Source organism: Saccostrea echinata, unplaced genomic scaffold, assembly GCF_033153115.1.
Source record: "Saccostrea echinata isolate AGI-Se365-2 ecotype Australia unplaced genomic scaffold, CSIRO_AGI_Sech_v1 ptg000051l, whole genome shotgun sequence".
NCBI classification, from domain to species: domain Eukaryota; kingdom Metazoa; phylum Mollusca; class Bivalvia; order Ostreida; family Ostreidae; genus Saccostrea; species Saccostrea echinata.
The window spans coordinates 2,508,228-2,530,000 of NW_026889800.1; the positions used below are offsets into that span (position 1 = coordinate 2,508,228).

Consider the following 21,773-nt stretch of genomic DNA (forward strand, 5'->3'; position numbering starts at 1 on the left):
ATGGAAGTAACTATTGTTAATTGATAGAACGTCGTCGATATATCTAAATGTTGAATTGGATTCCACTGCAAGAGCCGTTTTCTTTTCATGTAGACGTTTTTGAAAAACTTCTGCTTCATATGAATAAAAAAATAGGTATGCTAATACTGGGGTGCAATTTTTTACCCATGGGAATTCCTACAGATTGGTGGAAGACTTGATCTCAAAAACCACATAGATATTGTCAATCAGAAACTAAAGCATCTTTTTATTATCAACTATGGTAAATGAACATAAAACGCAACTGCTCTCAGGTGCGCCGTAACTATAGTCCTGCTGGACACATTATTACTGCTGACGAAAATATAGTTAATAATGAGGACCTTAAATCATTAATTTTAAAATGGCTAAAATTTAGTTAGCCTCGATCTTTTCACTGGCGTCGAAATTTCATAAATATTTTGGATTCTGTTGACTATTACGCCAGGCGATTGGCGAGACATGAATAAGAAGACCTTGACGCGTTGTTGTTAAAATCTCTCATTAAGCGACTGAGGGCCAAATGAAAACCAACTATCATTCTGTGTTCAATAATTCAGATGTGATAAAAGAATTAAAATGATTACACGATCAGCATGTACTAGTCCCTGCTGACAATGCAGGTAACAACATTGTCTTTTTTTTAAAGGCTCATTATTTAAATCGTATTTTAGAGGAAAAGGGATTTAATTCTACAAGTGGTTATCCAACTTATACCTATAGCTCCTTTTCTAAGGAGGAAATTCTTCAAAATCATATGTCAGTTTTGGATATTTTCAATATTCCCAACATGAAATTGAATTACAAATCTATATTGGATTCCAAAACTTCATAAAAAATCCTTACAAACAAAAATACATAGCGAGTTCCACTAAATGTTCCACCAAGCCCCTTTCTTTAATCCTTACTAAAAATTAACAGCAGTGACGGAGAAACATCAGGAGAACTGAGCAACAATATATTCGAAAAGTGGTGTAAATCAGATGTGGATACATAAAAATTCCAAGGAACATTCGGAAAATTTGAAATCACAAAATTTTACCAAAATCAACCACATAAAATCTTACGACTTTTCAACTTTATATACAACCATTCCCCACGATAAATTAAAGTCTAGGGTTTTTGATATCATTGACAATTGCTTTTTCAATAAAATGGAACTCGTAAATTTACTTACCTTTTCACTGGGCATTTGCAAAATAATTTGTTTAAAAACATTCTAATTGTTCACACAAGTACTCTGAAGTTGATATTAAAACGATGCTTGAGATTCTGATTGACAATTTCTATTTGGTTTTTGGAGACCAGGTCTTCCTCTATCTGAATTCCCATGGGTACCAATTGCGCCCCATTAGCAGACCTATTATTTTATTTATAAGAAGCAGAATTTGTTCAAAATCTTAAATGTGAAAAGAAGAAAACACTTGCCGTGGCCTTCAACTCGACATTTAGATATATCGACAACGTAGTGTTAATTAACAATGGTTATTTTCTTTCTTATGTCGATACCATATATCCCGGTGAGCTTAAATAAAAAATTCCACAGAGTAGAGTCTGACATATCTGTTTCATATTTGGATTTTTTACTAGAAAAAGACGTTAATGGTAATTTAACAACCAAGCTATATGATAAACATGATGACTTCAACTTTTCAATCGTCAACTTCATTTACTTATGCAGCAATATACCTTCATCACTTGCATACGGGGTTTATATCTCTCAGTTGATTCGATACGCAAGAACATGCTCTACGTATGAACAATTTCTAAAACAAGGTAAATTATTGACCAACAAGTTGATTAAACAAGAATATTAACAGTCTCCTTTAAAGTCGTCATTTCGTAAGTTCTATGGTCGATACAATGGCCTTGTCAGCAAATACAATTTATGATTAAGTCAATTGCTGACTAACGTTTTTTCATGCTAATTGTTCGGCAACTATTTGCACACTGAATTGTCGACGGATTTTTCCGTTATTTCCCGATCATGACAAGAAGCACACGGCACGTGTTTTACTTATTATTTTTTTAAATATTTTTATTTAGTTTTACATTTCATTATTGAGGTTACTGTGGTCAGCATGTGGTGGAATAATGAGTTCAAGCTTTGATGGCACAGATGTTCATGTTTCTGTTGCACATGAAGGCCATGTTGGAAAAATGCATCTTCACAAGGTATGCATTCAAATATTTTTCAAACAATGTATAGATTTTGTATCATCCATATCAATATGCGTACCATAGTACCCGAAATGCCTTGAAAATAATATAAATTGTGGCTGGTTTATGATATATCAATTAACATTTTTTCCCATAGTCTTTTACATTTAATGTTATCAGTCATTTGAAGTCATTAAACTCTTCCTACTTCATTTTGTACATTTTTAACATTAAATTACAGCATAAAAATTGTGATTTTTTTTTAAGGTGATTTAAATTGATTCAGTTAATTTTATTGAACAGCATCTGCTAATGTGGATAGTTTACAAAGAAGGTGAAAATGCTGAACTCTGCTGGCTTCAGTATGGTATTTCAAAAGAAAGGTCTTGTGTGGACATACCAGGAATAAAATCGGACATATCGGACATATTCTATTATGACGAGTTCCAAAAGTAGAGTTACGAAGGTACGAAAAGTAAAACTTCTGAATTCTTATTTCAAGATAAATAAAACACATATTGATCATTATATTTAAAATATCATTCAAATTTTTTTATGAAGGGAAACTTACATAGGATATTGGAATGCTACTTAACATTATTCACATAATTACACTACTGCAATGTTTAATTCATAAATCGGGATTTCTATTTTTAGATCGCTGCACTTACATGAATGACGGATGCCAGCAGATTTGTCTTGTGTCTGAGGGACTTTGTGCTTGCAAACCAGGATACACATGATCATCAAACAAAAAGTCTTGTGACAAAGGTTGGTAAAACAAAAATACTTTTTATCTTTTCACATCATATACCAAATCATGAAAAATAAAACTCGTTGAACAGAATCTTCAAAAACGACTCTCCATCTCGCCGATTTCCTACTTTTATTATCACACACACACACACACACACACACTATATTCACAACTATGACTTTCTTGTATTAGAGGACAATTTTTTACTTTTCTGTTATAGAGAAGGTATTCGTCTAAAGATTGTTTCACTTTTTTATAGGTCGACGTATCAAAACGTCAATCCTACTACTAGATAACATAATGAAGAGTTTATATATTGTGGATGAGGATACACTTGAACTTCAGACTGTTCTAGAAACAGAAAAAGATGTGAAAGCAATAGACTTTGATCCAACGAGTAGCAATGTTTACATCGGCTATCCGAAAAAAGTTGTCATAGTAAAGAATTATGTAACTTCAACGGTTTTCCTTTCTGGTAAGGTTTAATAATTAAAAGATAATATTTTATTCACTCTACCACATTGTACCGAAAAAATAAGAAATTAATAAGTTTTGAAAGGTATTTGATGCTATTTTTATTTATTGTAATGGTTTTTCTATCACCTTTTAAGTAAAGGAATCATTTTTATATTATTAGTTTGCACTAAATATTCATATACGATACATATTTACCATGAAAGTGCAAATGTATCAAAATGTTACATAACGATGTTAAATGTGGCAGTTAAACCCTGTTGTAAACTTAATTATCATCAACGTAGAAATATGTTTTAGTCATACCTTAGACATCAAAACTTACTCGAGCGACTGATATCGCTGCACTTGATCAAAGTAACATTTACTTTTAGATTCGAATCTTGATCACATGTGTGGTGATTCTTCAGCAGTTATATTCACATCAAGAAAAAACGACTCAAGCTCGTTGCTGCAATACAATATAACGTCTGAAATGTTCAAAACTATAGCTGATGACCTGAAATTCCCAGGTGATATACTATGCGATCTGAACAATGGGTGCGTAGAATATATTTACATCAAATTTTGTGATAACCTGCAGCCAGTCACATTTGGACTATTATTAAAAGAATAACGGCCTTCTTTTAAATCAGATTTCTTTAAAGTCACCGATTATTTACGGGATTTTTTTTTATCATAGAAATCACATTATTTGGGTTATATTTGTTTAAGAATTGTACTCATATCGGAGAAGAGGGAGGAATATTCGATAAGAAATATCTCTTTGTTTGACAACACAACAACCAGGATAAAGATAAGGAAATATGGAAGTTGTAGACTAGCTACATACCCTAGGGGTAAGTATCCAACATGCATATTGTAGATTCATTGAACTGTCTTTACCATTAATATACAAACGCACGACTCACTTCTGATATATTTCCTGGTTTCTCCCGCATTCTCAGAGTTTCTATAGATGTTTCCCGAGTGCGAAACAAACTATATGGCTACTCGCTGCTCCCTGAGGCCATCTAACATCACCTTTTTTCGCTTTTTTTTCAAAGAGGACTACCTGTCTTCTGAAACTGATTTTTCACTAAAAAGCAATGTATACTATGTTGTATGCCTGTGCACTAAGAATAAAAAAAAACATGACATAATCTTCCCCATGTGTTTCATATTTTTTGTATTTCTGACTATAGATGATTAGGGCCAACGAAGAACCAAAATGCATGACAAATGGGATGACTTCAGGATTTCCATAGTCTTCTTTCCTTATTTATGCAGTAATATTCCGCTATCATCTGCACATAATGTCTCACAGCTTATTCGATACTCAAGTATATGTACCGAGTACGATAAATTTTCAAACCTTGGCAGGCTACTGATAGAAACGTTGATGTAAGAATGATTTCACCAACCTCGTTTAAAGTAAACATTTCGTAAACTCTCTGGTCATTATAATTACCTATCATTGGGTCGCATTTTGACACATATTTAATATAAATTATCAGGCTTTTGTTTTAATACTAAATTTGATCAATACATAGGGCTCACGGCTGGTGTGACTGGTTTGATTAATGTAGTGTGATTAAATTTAGTATTATTTTGATATATATATTTAATGAATATTAAATTATTATTGTAAATAAGGATATTTAAATTCTACATTTCTTGTTTTAGATTCTGTATTCTGCTGTTCTGATATCAATTCGAACACAATTTTTGACGTCACTTCTGAAGGGAAGATAGGACATTTCTATAGTAAATCCAAGCATGTGATTGTCGACATTGATGTAGACAAGCAATTTCTATATGGATTACTAAGAGGTCAAAGGTATGATTCTTTTCTCGTGTTCTCTGTTTATTTTTAAACTTAAATTTGACAAACATTATATTCGAAGATTTTAAATATTTAACATTAGGATACAATACGTTTTATGGTATTATCTTTAAATTCCTAATATTTACAGATTCCTTTTCAAATTTTAGATCTATTCTGAAAATAAGTCGTAATGATGCAACATCAACAACTGTACTAGAAATTTCACCATTATATGGCCAACTCTCATTAATTTCAACACAAAAAAGTGGATGGAATAGTGAAAAAGGAAACAAAGGTAAAGTATTGATTGATTGTATGTTGTTTTTCGTCCCATTCCAAAATTTTTCACTAATATAGAGACGTCACCATATACCGGTGAAGGGCTTCAATTTTTTACCTTTACTCGGCACTCAGGGCCATTGAGCAGTGAGGGATCTTTATCGTGCCAATGCCTGCAGTGACACGAGACCTCCTTTTTTAAGAGCCATTCTCTGTAACGACTTGAACATTTATATAGGAGCTGTGGCACGCATAGTCTCTGAATTTCTCCAAACTCTCTATGATAAAAGTCTTTGACACCGTTAACTCAAATCAGACAAAAATTGGTTGCTATGTGTCATGGTTACCATGACAACATGTCCTAAAGTTTGAAAAATGGCATTTTTCAACATGTTCAGAGTCCCCCAGTTAACGTTTGCAGCAAAGCAAATAAGTGGCAATGATTGTTTCTGAAAGTTGAAGGCCTGATGTCTTAAATGCATGATAAACATGTTTGGTATTTCAACTATTACATACGTTTCTATGGAAACAAAGTATTCAAAAGTAATAATTTTGCCCATTTAATTTTATGAAATTATACACTTAAGAATAAAAAAAAAATTGTAGGTTGAAATGTAAGCAAATTATAGACAAAAGATCCTTGTAACATATACCAAGGAAGAAATATGATATTTCTTATAGGTTGGCAATGGTTGCCATGGTTTTAATACCACAAAGGGATTTTGAATTCACTCTCTTAGTGTTTAATTCTAATCCTATCTTTTTAAAAAGCATATTTCTATATAACTAATGATCAATTTTTAAAGACGTTCATGTGACCCAAATTTTCACATTTCAAAAAATTCAAATTCAATTCTTTAAATAGAGCGTTGCTATGGAAATAAGCCGAAAAAATATGCATAAAAATCTGAAAAATATTCTGTTTCCTTGGATACGTACCCTTGTATGTAGATTCCCAAAACTTTTATGATTGATAATTATGAACAACTAACCTGACTTTCAATTTTGACTGCCACCCAATCTCTAACTGGATGCAAAAAGCTGGCACATAGGCTTTAATATTGATATGAAATTAACAAAATTGAACATTTTCCCTTCTTGGTTACGATAGCAACAGTGTTGTATTTTTCAACAAATGTTATCAATATATGATACTCAACTTAAGTTCTACCAAATAAGTACTATTCAAGGTGAGTCAAATAATATGTTTCTTGAATAAAAGGTAAGTAAATTCCTAAGGCAGCAAAAAAAAAATCACTTTAAACAACTGGTACATTGTTTCCATGGTTACACTGCAACGTAACAATTAATCCCAATTTTTCTTATGTTGTCGGTATTCCAAGGTCCTAAGGATGTATATGTGCCAGTCATGAAATTTATTGTTTTTTCGAAGATCGTAGCATTAACCCAATCTTAGCAACACATTTTGCATGGTAACACTGTGTTACCATGGCAACCATGAAAGTTATTTTTAGAATAATATTGCCAATACCTAATTACTTAAGGTCAAATATTTTTATTGTTTTTTCTTAGGTTGTTGATCGAGTTTGATCATTTAAAACCTGTCATTGGTGAATATTGAGCGTTTTTCTGTATTTTTCAGCATCTAAAATGTATTCCAAATGTACCCATGGTTACCACTTACTTAGAGATAAATTCTAAATAGTTTCTTTATAGCATAAGTGGCAGCAAGGTGTCAGGTTTTTGTGAGAATGGTTTGTTTGTTATTCTTAGTCTTTATTAAGGCTTAATAAAGATTCGAAGTAGCTGAAAATCTCAATTTTCCCAACTTTTCTGGCTGTTACCATGGCAACCAAGACACATAGCAACGAAATTTTATTTGATATATGTTTCTGGTGTCAAGTTGAAATAATGGGCAAAGTTTCATCAAAATCGGTGACCATGCGTGGCAAAGAAGTTTAAGTGGTTACAGAGAATCGCTATTAAGGTCTCATCTGAAGGACCAGCAACTTTCACTTCAAAGTGCCGAGTGCATGGCGAAGGAACAGTTGTTAACCATTTTTTATCGACTTAGGTCAGTCGCGGCCGAGATTCGAACTCACGACCTCCCGATCACGGAGCGAGCGCTCTACCGACTGAGCTACCGTGAACGGTGAGTAAAAAGTAATGTAAATTGCATGTCTGTCACATATTTTTTTTTTAAATAAATGAAATAAAAAAAATATTGTAAATATATTAGGGCTATGATTAATAATCTGAAATATTACAAGGTGCATAACCTATTATTTCATTTTTTTTTAAAGAAAGGCTGAGGAAGGAATATTTGATACATTTGTCTTACAAGATATGAAATCGGGATATTTCCTCAGTCGATAAAGTTTTGGCAAACGTCACTGAAATGAAGAAGTCTTTTGTTCCTCTTCATTTTTCTCTCTGAATTCCTTTCTCTAGCACCGTACGTATGTCAACAAGTACACAAAAGCCTACATTTTTGGAATAATAAAAAATAAACTTTAAGGAGGTTGCATTTAAAGTTTGGAAGTTGAAAATAAATTTAAATTATTCATTCATTATTTAGATGTAATTTTGGGATAAAAATTCTCAACATTATCTTGCTGGTGGCTAATGTATAGACGGATAACATACTTTGATGTACTGGAAAATGCACATTAATCACTCTTGAAAAGAAAGAAGGGCACAGACCATCAGAGTGTGGTTCAAATGTGTTTAATTGAAAGTGATAAATAATCGGGTGGTTGTTAAAAAGGTGATGAATAGCCAGGTGACCGTTGGGTAGATAGAGGAACCAAGTAGAAAACAAAGTACTATAAAACTAATCTAATCCGGTTATCACTGGTTCCATAAAAAATGGCCGGATTACACAACATTCCGGATTAGACAACATTTTAAACAAGATAATTTTAATATTGAATGGGACTTAATGTAAACATCGTATTAGGCAAGCTTTTGGAATACACAACATCTGGATTAGACAAGGTTCACTGTACCATTTTAAACAAACTCTTGACATTCTTTCGATTATAGAGTCAAAAAAATTCATGAAGAACGTTCAAGTTAAATAAATAATATTTATTGCTTTGATCTTTCAACATGATAGTTTGACTTATCTCTACAGTAGCTATTATGCTACATTTGATTTTTTTGAAAAAAAAAAAGATATTCAATTCCAAAAGGAAAGAATCCAAATCTATTTTTAATTATTATGCATATTCTATACATGAAATATGGAGAAAACAAACAGTAATCAAAGACAGAAGTCCATTGAAACAATACAGGTCGAGAGCACAGCAAATGGGACCTCTAAAAGCATCGGAGTTGGGATAAGGTGCCATGGAGGAGTAAGCATCCCCAGTCCACCGGTCACATCCGCCATGTGCTCATTGTCATGATCGGGCAAACGGAAAAAATCCGGAGACAATTAAGTGTATAAATAATGCCGTGACAATAAATATGAAAAACGTCGGTCAACATTCGACTTCATGATAGTTTGTATTTGCTGACAAGGAGGTCATCGACCATAGAACTTGCGAAATGTTGGCTTTAAAAGAGATTGTTGATATTTTTGTTTCATCATTTTGTTGTCAGTTGTTGCCTCGTTTCAGAAAATGCTTGTACGTAGAGTATGCTCTTCCGTATCGAATCATCTGGGAGACATAAACTCTATATGCAGGTGATAAGGGTATATCTCCTTTGTTGGAAGAAGAATGAAAATAAGGATAATTAATTTTCAAAGAAATACGTAAAATATTGTTTTTAAACGAATTCGAATACTCCTTGCAGTTTTTCATCACATAATATTGAAGAAGGGAAGTTGACGATAGAAAAGTTGATATCATAACGTTTTGTTGTTTGGTTAACATCTTTTTCTAGTGAAATATATAAGGCCATTCCAAGTTTTTTCTATGTTTAGCGTCCGCGTGCGCCTTGGTTTTTGACACCCCATTTCAGAAAAAACAAACAAAATCAGGAGTCCTAAAATTGATTTTTTTGGTTAAAATCTCGGAAATTTGTCAAGTTCTTTAAATATTTCTCTCTAGTATGTCACATTATGTATATTTTAAGTATGTAATACCTTGATTTTACAAAACAAAAGAAATTTCTAGGAGAAAATAGATTCATGAAATCAAATTCTTTGAATAATGTCATTTTTATAACTGTAAAGTCTGTGTTTTATTTTTTGGCTTGTGTGTTTTTTGCGAATAGGTAGGTAGGTTTTTGAAAGATGGGTGGACGCTAAACAGAGAAAAAACTTGGAATGGCCTAAATATGAAACAGATACATCAGTTTCTGTTGTATCTTTTATTTCAAGTTCAAGGGGATATATCGAGTCGACATATGAATGGAATTAACTATTGTTAACTAATACTACGTCGCCGATATACCTAAATATCGAGTTGAAGGCCACAGCAAGTGTTTTTTTTCTTTTCATGTATCAGTTTCCCACCCCGTTTTTGTGGTCGCCGCATCGGTTTTTTTCGTTGACAAATACGAAGAAAACGAGAAAGGCAGCAAAATGAAATCAGCCTTCTCACTCAGGGTAAAGCAATGAGAACAAAATATTTGTTTTATTATAGGAATTCATTAAATAAGTATACTACATTACCTTATGCATCTTCAAAAATACGTCTTAAGGTTGTCCATTGAGACATTAACTAATTTAAACCAAAATAAAACAGAACTCTTTTTCATTTCAAATAAACTCCTGACGCGCATGCAGCAGAAGGTATCAGATCAGTTCAAATATTCGGAAAAAAAGAGATAAATTATCTACTTTTCTCAGATTCCCCAAGAAATGCTATAATAATTTAGAATGTGAGTAGTAGTAATGCAGTGCTTAAAAGGCTCATAGATAGTAGATGGAAAGTGGAATGTAGTCAATTGGCGGTTAAAAAGGTGATAAAATACAATAATAAAGTGGTGATGAGAAGTGCAAAATCGTAAAGTGGGTGGTTGAAAGCTAAAGAAGGCTATAATATAGTCTGAAAATGCAAGTTTAGGAATTTTATTCATTTTCGTCCTTTCAGTTGATCAGACATCCACCAATAAATGCATTTACTTTTATCATAACATTCCGAGCGCAATCGGCAATACCCATTATTTTGTCCGAGTATTTTGCTGGATATGACTTGGACAGTCTTAATGAAACATTTGGTGATCTGCAACGTTAGATGTGCACTAAATATTCTTACACTGGATGAAAAATACCGTTTCCGAAAAACTGAAACTATATGGAAACATTGCGGAAACCTGAAATTGAAGTTTCCTTTCTAGTTTCCGCAATGCGTACACTATGATATAGTTTCCGCAAGTTTCTGTAGAGTTTAAGTTTGCTGAAACTACTAGTTTTGATTCCATATGGTTTCCGCTCTGCAGAAACTATCAAGAATCTTTACCCTGCATCATTATGAGAATACTTGCAAGTTTCAACAGGTTTCAGCTTGCGGAAACTAATGATGATGTTTCTTAATTATTTTATTTTCAAAATAACCTCCGTTGCCATGGAAGCAAATAAAAGGTGACATTTTTTTTTCCAAGAATGTTCACGGAAAAGACTTGTATTGCTTAACGAAAACATGTTGCTTTACTCGGCAACTCCAGTTGCACAATCAGTATTTTTTTTTTATCAAAATGATCATCGTTCCCATGGAAACAGACTAAATATATGACTTGTTCAATTTTATATCCGTCAGTTACTGCAAAGCCAATCTCTTCCAAATTTCTACTCAAAATATTATTCGATTGCAAAACGTTCGTTGCTGTATTCTCGAAAAAAGAAAAAAGATTTTACGAAAAAATGCTGTTAGGCATTCTCACAACCTCAGCGGTCCTAGAGTAAACACGTTGCGATTGGACCCCTGTCTAACTTCCTAGAATATTTTACGGGCTGGCTGCAGCGACATCTTTCAGAAAAAACTACAAATCTTGATTGTTTTTCGTATCTGTCAATCATATTGAGCCCAATAAATAACTTTTAACACGTGTATTTGATGTGTCAACTAATTCCTTTCTGTTTATATTACCATTCAATCAGAGAAGCAAGCCCCCCCCCCCCCCCCCCCTTCCAAAAAAAAAAAAAAAAATGAAGTTAGACAAGAATCCAGCGGCAACATGGCGAATCAGGACCCTTGACGTTTTGGGGATGGCTGTCGTATGGCCATAAGGCATTGCATGCTATCGAAAATAAATTTGGGAAATCGCAAATTTCTACTTTTATATGATTTAAGACTTATCACGTGTTATGATAATTGGCTCAGAAGATGCGGCTTCCAACAAACTTCCGGACTTCCCATGGTTACCAATTTCTCTTCGTTTTTAGCAGACCTATTTTTGCATTCATATGATACGGAACTTATTCAAAAACTTTCACATGAGAAGGAGAAAACAATAGTTGTGGCCTTCAACTCGATATTTATAAATACCGACGACGTATTATCAATTAACAATAGTTACTTCCATTCATATATTGTCTCGATATATCCCAGTTAACTTGAAATATAAGATATAATACAGTCTGACACATCTGTTTCATATTTGGATATTTTACTTAAAAAAAGGCGTTAAGGGTAACCTAACAAAACTCTATGATAAACGTAATGATTTCCGCTTTTCTATCGCCAACTTCCCTTACTTATGTATTACAGTGGCTGCAACGTTATTGTTGACAACATCCACGAACGATCACTTTACACGAACGATTCCGCACGATTAACACAAACCTGTTACACGAATTATCCTTCACACACACGATTCTACACGTTACACAATCTTACACGATTGCTACCACAAACGCACGATTCTTCACGCAAAATAGTTAAAAAAAAAGGGTGCTAGGACTTTCAGGAATCCCGGGATTTCGGGAGAACCCCCCTACAGAAACAAGAATCCCCGACAAAAACGTAGAATTCCCATAAAAATGAATGAGTTGGGATACAAAAGAAAAGGTTTAGGTGGTGATTACTAGGATGATAGTGTTATCCGTACATTTTTATAGCCAATTTTACCCGAGAATCGACAGAAATCGGACGCCATTACTAGTTGTCGTGGTATACCGTTTACCACGCCCGATCTAAAATCGCGATCGAGTTCTTTCGGTTCGTCATTATATAGATCAAAGCAAAACGACTTATTTAAATTTACGGAATATTTTCAATAATTTTACAGTGATATGTGTCAATGATTGTGTGATAAGTATTTAACCAAAAAAAAATTGTAATTAGAAATTATAAGAAAAATGAATATGTGTATTAATTATTAAGAAAATATGAATACATGTAGTTCAATACGTGTATTAATTATTCATACTATCCCAATGTTACCAGCTCTAGTCACGTGGAGGCCTCCTTTTTTGTAGAGCCATAATTTAAGAAATTTAGAATTCAGAGATATAAATATATAAAACCCAAAAGGTTCATATGAATAAAATAAAAAAAAAACAAACCTTGAATTATCAATAATTATACATATATTACTAAGAGAACAAAACACAAGAGAAATTAAAGTAATTTTAAATATGAAAATACTGAAACCAGAGGAAGAAATAGTTAACTCCCCTTACAAAAAACGTGTTTCATGGGTAAATTCAGGGGACATATTTGTAGTAGAATGTTTGGGCTTATTCCCTGGGCTAGCCCTTCATGGAAATTCTAAACGTAAACAGGAATATGTACGTACATGTACACCACATAATGTCATGCAGGAAATGTCTGAACTCCTAAAAAAAAAAAACAAACAAAAAACAAACAAACAAAAAAAACAAAACACACACACACACACACACACACACACACTTCAAGTGTTTAGTAAATTGAATGCTAAATATGATGAACTATGATGAACTAAGTGGACCTTCTAGTATCCTTCAGGTATATGACAAAAATATAATTTTTTTTTTACTGATGTTAATAAAATTATAAATTCCTTTTTCTGTTCATTTTCCATAAATTAATCTAATAATTTTCTTAATGTTTATTGCTTTCTTTGGCTGTAATATTTTTTTATTTGAAAGAAATATTTTGACTATGAATAATGATAAAGTATTTTAAAGAACCTTTTTCTTTTATTTTCTTTTCTTATCTTTCGGTCCTTTGGCTTTAATATTTTTATGTTTCAAAAATGTCTTAAATCAAGGCTCTACACTAAGGAGGCTTACACGTGGCTATGAGCTGGAAACATTATAAGGAAACTATGGATATTTTTCAGATATTAAGATTTTTATTATCATAAAGATCAGACAGGATTCATACCTGGGAGATATATTGGAGAAAATACATGGCTTATACATGATCTGATGGATTTTACTGAATTAAAACAAATTCCTGGAATGTTGGTCATGATATACTTTGAAAAGGCTTTTGACACAGTGTCATGGAAATTTATTGAATTACGACAAAAAAATTGCTAAAATCAAATCAATTATAGAACAATGGAGAAAAAGAAACCTAACCCTGATTGGGAAAATTACTTTAATAAAGTCTCTTCTTATTTCACAGCTTGACCATTTATTTATATCCTAACCAATTCCACAAATAAATCTTCTGAAAATCTTGAGCAATTTACTTTTTAATTTTCTATGGAAATCAGATGTTGATAAAATTAAAAGAAAAGTTGTTGATTTGAACATATTTTATTGTTTAGATATTACAACAAAAGGATCGGACAAAGTTCTTAAAACTTAGAACGTCCTCTCCTTTATAACAATTAATTACACAAAATAATGTTCAAAAATTAAAGCAGATTTAAGGAGATACAATCTTTGCAGAAATGGATTAATCCAAAGACCAATGATTCCTTATAATATCAAAGTATTTGTTCTTACAAAGAAAGGATTAAAAACTATGTATGATATTCTGAATATACCAGTTATTAAACCTTCGGGTAAAAATAAGTGGGCTAGATATTTTGAAATAACTGATGTGCAATAGGAAACTGTTTATAATCTTCCCATCCTCGTGACACATAATTGTATATTACAATGGTTTCAATACAGAGTTATCACCATATTCTAACTACCAATAGTCTTATATAAATTGGGCAAAGCTGACACTTAGTCTTGTACTTTTTATGAAGAAGAAGAGGAAACAATTTATCATTTAATCTGGGACTGTATGTTTGTTCAGCAATTTAAAAAAAAATTGCTTAGTCTTTGTCCAGCAAAAGACATTGAATTGAATTTAAATGCTAAATCATTTATTTTTGGTGAAAAAGATCATAATGAAATTTCAGAATATCTTAACACTATGTTGATATTAATGAAGTATTACATTTATAAAGTTCGTTGTCAGAATACTTGTCCATCTATCCAAGGTTTTCTTAATCTATTTAAATCCTATTTTACAGCTTTGCAATACACTGTAAAAATTGATAAAAAAAACTTACTGACTACAACACTTTCTGGCAGAAATGGGTTGTTATATTTTAATTTAATACAACACCTGAAATCGTAACTTCTCAGCAAAACAGCGTGTTTTTCCGAGCTCGCAAGAAAGGTCTGAGAAGATGCGATTGACAATCTCATCGCACTAGACCTAGGCTATTTGGTCTTGCAAACACAGGTGTGTGCACTGTTTGCTAGTGACGGTTAGACTGCTACACACATAAAGAACTATATACCAGTTTCATAACATGTGCAGTTTTTTTTTCTGGTGAAAATTCGAGTAAATTAAAAGTCGAATATCTTGGATATGGGGTAACCCATATCTATTCTTGTTTAAACGACCGTCAACGCATCCATGGACGGTTCATTGGTTACTCTGAAAGGTGGCGCAGGTTAACCTTTCGTTAACATTTTGTACAATGATCTGCCTACTTTGAGTGATAAAACTTTCATAGCAAAATTGTTAACCCATAACGGCTGGAACTTGGCTTCTGTACTAGTTTTATACGTAAGATTCTATCATTGGAAAGATAGATGGTACACTTGTAGCACAGATCTGTAGTACGCAGAATTTTTTTTATGTTTCTCACTCTCCCCGACATGGAAAACTTTGTTACAGACCTGTATCAAGCTATATTTCGATTGCTGTCTATCAAATTATTTTGCTAACCTTGATGCACAAAACTAATGCCGGTAACCATGGTACATTGTAAAGACTATCTTTCAAAAGGTATAGTGGTTGAATTAAGTTTTTAATTCAACATTTGAATTAAGTTTCTAATTCAACATGTTCAAGCTGCTAAGCTATCTATATAAGTTCTTCCTACTTATTTAAAATGCTTGTACCATAGAATTTAGTTTGTATATAAGGATATATGTATAAAAGAGAAATTCGGATCTTGGTTACGCCAAAGAATACATAAATACGATGCGCAGATTTTAGAGCAAGGTTTGCCAATGATTGGCATATTCTAATTCGAAATGGGCGAATTGTTCTAAGGGCAAGTTGTCTTCGAGGCGAACTCTCTAGCATTATCGCGCATGCGTAGCCTGACGTAAGCCCATGGCATCCGGTTTAACCCCACTTATATATTTTCTGCGTGGACCTCAGGGTCCACGCAAAAATATTCTCACAATACTCCCTCAACAAGGGGTCACATATGCATCATGCACATATTATTAATTTTTATGGAACTTTCCATTTTTAATAGATCTGTGTTCAAATAATTTCATTCTTGGATAATACTATTTGCTTTCTAATATCAATGAGTACAAATCAAAACCAAATAAATAAATATTATAGAAATAAATAAATGAAATAAAGAAAAAATAACTAAAAAAATAAATAAATAACTTTAAAAATAAAATGGATAAATAAAAATTGATATAAATAAATATAAAAATTTCAAATTAAAATTTTCCAAAATACAAGCAAATTGAATTTTCACTGTGCTGTTTATCAACCATATTGAGTCTCTTGGTTTATGTAGAAATGTTCTTAGGGGGTAGACATACTATCTCATTGTCTTTATGTAACAGTAAAACATATATTTCACAAATATTTCCAAATTCTCCAACATAATTTTCGATATAAAATTCCCACATGGAAGGGTACAAAACCAGTGTGGACAAAAGGAGTCAATGGAGACCTGAAATATGTTGATTTATAATATTTTTAATTATATTTAATTTTTCTTCATTTTTTTATTTCCTTTTATGTATTTATAATCATGTTAATTCTTATTATAAAATTCATATATAATATCATTCACTTTTTATAAGCATGAATATTTTTCACGTATAACTTAGAAAACTTGTCAGCGATCGCGATTTTAGATCGGGCGTGGTATACGGAAATGGCCGATTTCTGTCGATTCTCGGGTAAAATTGGCTATAAAAATGTACGGATAATACTATCATCCTAGTAATCACCACCTAAACCTTTTTTTTGTATCCCAACTCATTCATTTTTATGGGAATTCTACGTTTTTGTCGGGGATTCTTGTTTCTGTAGCGGGATTCTCCCGAAATCTCGGGATTCCTGAAAGTCCTAGCATCGGTTAAAAAATATTTAGGAGTGGATATTTTTAATACGAAATAAGGATTAATATATATTTTAGATTACAAATGATAATTGATGAAATTTATCGACTTTGAAAAACTGAAAAATATTAAGAAATTGATATTTTTGAAACTTAATAAGACTTAAGTTATTTTAGATTACAAATAATTATTTATGTAATTCTCCTATTTAGCAAAATTGATTATTTTTAAAATCTTTTTGATACGTAAAGATGTAATTTATGATCGATTGCTAAATGTTCTATCACATGATATAGGTGGGTCGTGAGTTTTGATTCTATTGGATTTCATGATATGAAGTAAGGGGGGTTAGATTTAAAAATGACATAAAATGGATTAGAACTAAATCCATCTTTCCATTTGTGAATCTTTAAAATCAGCAATGATTTTATAATTCATTCATTTGCATAAATCATAAGAATAAAGTAAGTATCAGGGATAAACATGTGCACTGATAAAAGTAACCTCGACAATTATGTCGTGGAAATTCGCCGACTAAATACTTATGTAAACATTGGGAATTATAAAATTTTTGATGCATTGATTTAAAGTATATCTTGACCACAATTACCAGTAAACATAACTAACGTCATAGAAAAATTGTTACACATCTTAAATACGTTTTATCATTAAGAGTTACGCTATTTGATGAGAATACAATATTGAACGACTTGCTATATTGCTTATTTACTAGCGATAACCAGTTCGTTCAGTTATGTAAATCGCGCTTTATTTCTTTTATTTCCATAAAAAAAAGACAAGCGAAATGCTTGTTCAACCAATTACTTTCCGATAAAAATTTACAAAACGAAATTTGCACGTTTCTTACCGCACAATCACCCACGATTAAAAACTGATACACGCACGTTACACAAACAATCACGCACGTTTCACAAACGATTCTACACGATTGGTTTGTCAACAATAACGTTGCAGCCACTGTAATATACCTTTATCTCCTGCATATAAAGTTATGTCTAAATGTTGATTCGATACGTAAGAACATGATCCACGTGCAAAGAAGTTCTAAAACGAGACAAGCTATTGACAAGTTGATGAAAGAAGAAAGGCAACATTTTGCAAGTTTTATGGTCTATACAATGACCCTGTCAGTAAATACAATCTTTCATTAAGTCGAATGTTGACTGACGTGTTTCATGGTTATTGTTAGGTCATTATTTACACACTGAATTGTCTACGGGTTTTTCCCGATCATGACAAAGAGCATACGACGGGTGTGACCGGTCGAGGGGGGATGTTTACTCCTCCATGACACCTGATCAATCCACTGATGCTTTTAGAGGTCGGTGTTTGCTCTGCTCCCGATTTGTATTGCTTCAATGAACCCATGAGCTTGATTACTGTTCGTTATCTCCATATTCCACTTTGAATGACAAAAGAGTTGTACTTGCATTGATTTTAATCTTTTAAAAACTAGAAGTTGTTCAATTTATTTTTATTTATGTATGTCGGAGCTGCAATTACAGAAATTTTACTACATAAATTACGTTGTAATATTAGTGCACTACAAAACCTCTCTGGAGAGGTCGGATGACAAAAGTTTATATCCATTCTTACTGCAATAACAAGTTTCTATTAAATAAAAATCGGTCATTTATTCTTTTTATCTTTCTCTTTTTTATCTAAAAAAAACGTTTTCGTCTTTGAAAAAATGCGTTTGTTTTTTTCTGATAATTTTTAAACATTTTTAGTTTCCATTGCAAATTTTTATAAAGTCATGGTCTAAAGAATGGTTACATTTATGTTAATACTTTCAAACCTCTCCTCCAGAACACAACAGTCACGTTGATATTTCACCAAACCTGACATCAGACCTCATATCTACATAATTTTCAAAGTAACCTAGTTTACGTTTACATTGCATTGTTTTTCTCTTTGTATTTACATAAATAATTTCAGTTAATGTAGCACAAGGCTTAACCCAACCATACCACCCCCTTCCCATCCAATATAGCACAAAGACGGAATTTAACACACCGAAAATTTCATAAATCTGATCAAATAAAAAAGTTAACATACAGTTTTGTTTATCTCATGAAATTTTTGTTTATTGAAGAAATGTCTGAACTTATAGGAGAAATTATGAATTATTTTGCGTCGGCCATATAAATAGTCTTCTCACTCCTCACATTTCCTTGATTTTATAAAAGATGTAATCCATGGATCGTGGGTTCAATCCTAGCAAGCGTAAGCGCATAACGTTTGTTTCGACATTATAAACTTTTCTTTCAACTTTAATAGTGCAACATTTGATTGCAATAGCATAAATTCCAGAATATATTTACGGTACTTTTTCTGTTGTAGAAGATAATGCACAAGACAACATTGCAATTATTTTGCCTACTCTTTTAATTGTCATCATCGGCGGAGTTGTCGGTGCCATCGCATTCCTCTTCATTAGGAGGAGAAAACGACAACAGCTAGAAATGTGGTATGTAAATGAAATGGATTAAGAATAGTATTTTGTTTACAAAAAACTGTAAGTAATTCAATTGTACAAATATTCTATTTTCGACCTTAATTGAAAAGCTTCTGCTTAATTTAGTACATCACGTAATGCCTTTATATCAAGAATAAATTGTCTTCAAAATGTTCAAATGATCCAACTAATGCTTAATCTCCAAACTAGAGGGCATACCTTTCCTGTGATCATCATTTCGATATTAAAAACAATAATATGCAATCGTCAGTACAATCAGCTTATCAGAATTTCGTTCACTTCAGGGCTGTAACGCTGATCTCAGGTTGCTGAAAAACTTAATGAAAGTAAACATGAAAACATTTTTCGTTAATAAAAGAACCGTGTTTACGTGTTTAACCTGCGCAATTTTACAAATAATTTACAATGATAACAATATTGCTTTTCATATCATAAACTCTTCTCTTTCTCGTACATAACCATGCAGGCGTAAAAAAAGGAATGCAATCGTCCAAAAACACATCCAAAATTGCATAGATAAATACTTGACATTAGGATTATCGGCTTATGATGCACTGGATAATTACAATAACATTCAGATGTTTCTTACATAATACGTGATATGAGATTACCAGAATTTATTAGCATATGTAAGTTTAATGAATTGACTAAACTTAGCACTTAAGTATGAAACACGATTTCAAAATACGACACAATGAAAGGTTACATGTGCTAACGAGGTCATATGAACGACAGTACAATTTACTGACTGCAAAACATAATGTTCATCATTCGTTTATTGTAATTTCATCTGTGTATATAAAAGACTTAAATATATACATTAAGAAATGTTCGAATCAAATCAAGGCTAACTTTTTGAAAAATCAATATCCGCCAAGTATCATACATGCTAAATACAATACTCAGTATGCCGCGTAATCATACATCATCCAATAAATGCAGAAGCGTAGGTTGTGCACTCAAGACATACCTGTGCATTCTTTGTTTTATTTTCACTATTAAAAACTTCAAGAATAAAAATTCAAATAACTAGTCATTGAAGAAATCTGTAAATACACAAAAAAATTATTTGTATCTTAATTGTTAGCTTATCCATGATATATTCAATTTATGTAGTCCTGTTCAACCAGCTGAAAGGTCTCCACAGGAATTATCTGAAATGTATAATGACAATGCTCCCTATCATGCAATTCCATATGCAACGTTTTCAACAAGAAACATTAAAACGTCTACAAAGGAGGTTATTCCGACTCTATATCGACAAGATGAATCAAGTATTTTAGCCCGTTCAGAAACTGGATTTCAAAGGACTACAGAATTCAAAACCAGTTTTTCCTATGATTATACCACAGAGGAGAAAGGATTGTTAAACGTTACAAGAACAGTGAGCATAAGGGCTCCAGTGGATGATGATTGATGATAACAATATTCCAAATTGATTTCATTTGTCTCAATACACAGATGCTTGTAATCTTTATATAACATTCACTATTTAATTCTTCCCCCATAATCATATGCATTTGATTTGTTCTATCTAATTTACTCATAAAATATTTTTGAGCGCTTTTAGAGAAGAATGTATTTCATTATTATTTCAAAACCAAGACATTGGATTTACGTACTATTTTTCAATAAAAACAAATTTTTGACTTAAATATACATGTTTGTCTATAACTTTAGAGGAAAGCGTGAAGGTAAAATGAACGACTATTGCAAGGCGCAGAATAGATTAAAGGTCATAAGAAACAGTTCTAAACACTAGGCTTTCACTTTATAGCTCACCTAAGCCGAAGGCTCAAGTGAGCTTTTCTGATCAAATTTGTCTGTTGTCTGTCGTCGTTGTTGTCGTCGTCGTTGTCGTCGTCCGCAAGTGAGTTAAGGCTAGTATAGGCATATCTATGCAAATAAACAAATTAAAATGCCCAAGGACTATACCAATTATTCAGAGAAAGATAAATCTTATTGTCTTATACAAACTTGGTATCCACGACATGATATAGCCAGTACACATAATGACGTCTTATTATGACGTCATTGTTCTTTATTACACAAGGTTATAAAGGATATCAACAAAAATGCTTCGGCGCAAGGGCATGCTCTACTTTATTTAACTGAACCAAGGTATATTTAGAAGCAAAATATTCCAAGGAGTGCTGATATTGCTGCACAAATATCAACAACTCAGTTGTTTAATTACTTTTTGTAAAGTTTTAAGTTGAATCAGGGGAAAATGTGCAGTCCGGTATAAGTTTCCTCAAATTCCGATCAAAGGAGAAAATGCCTAGGATTTGGGCAGCAGTTTTATTAATCTATAGAATATTATTCTTAGCATTATACATTTTTATGTAAAATTAAATAGGGTAATCTCTTGCACCGAAGC

At 32.3% G+C, this 21,773-nt stretch overlaps 1 protein-coding gene across 1 annotated transcript; it reads left to right on the top strand.

Moving 5' to 3' along the window:
• The first annotated feature begins 2,502 nt into the window (after window positions 1-2,502).
• On the top strand, window positions 2,503-21,180 carry LOC133203734 (uncharacterized). The gene is made up of 9 exons (XM_061339513.1): window positions 2,503-2,644; window positions 2,836-2,949; window positions 3,195-3,410; window positions 3,784-3,949; window positions 4,124-4,248; window positions 5,075-5,228; window positions 5,384-5,511; window positions 19,258-19,384; window positions 20,510-21,180. Exons 3-9 carry the CDS (start codon window positions 3,236-3,238, stop codon window positions 20,808-20,810), a joined length of 1,176 nt encoding a protein of 391 aa, XP_061195497.1. The 5' UTR covers window positions 2,503-2,644; window positions 2,836-2,949; window positions 3,195-3,235; the 3' UTR covers window positions 20,811-21,180.
• The last annotated feature ends 593 nt before the right edge of the window (window positions 21,181-21,773 follow it).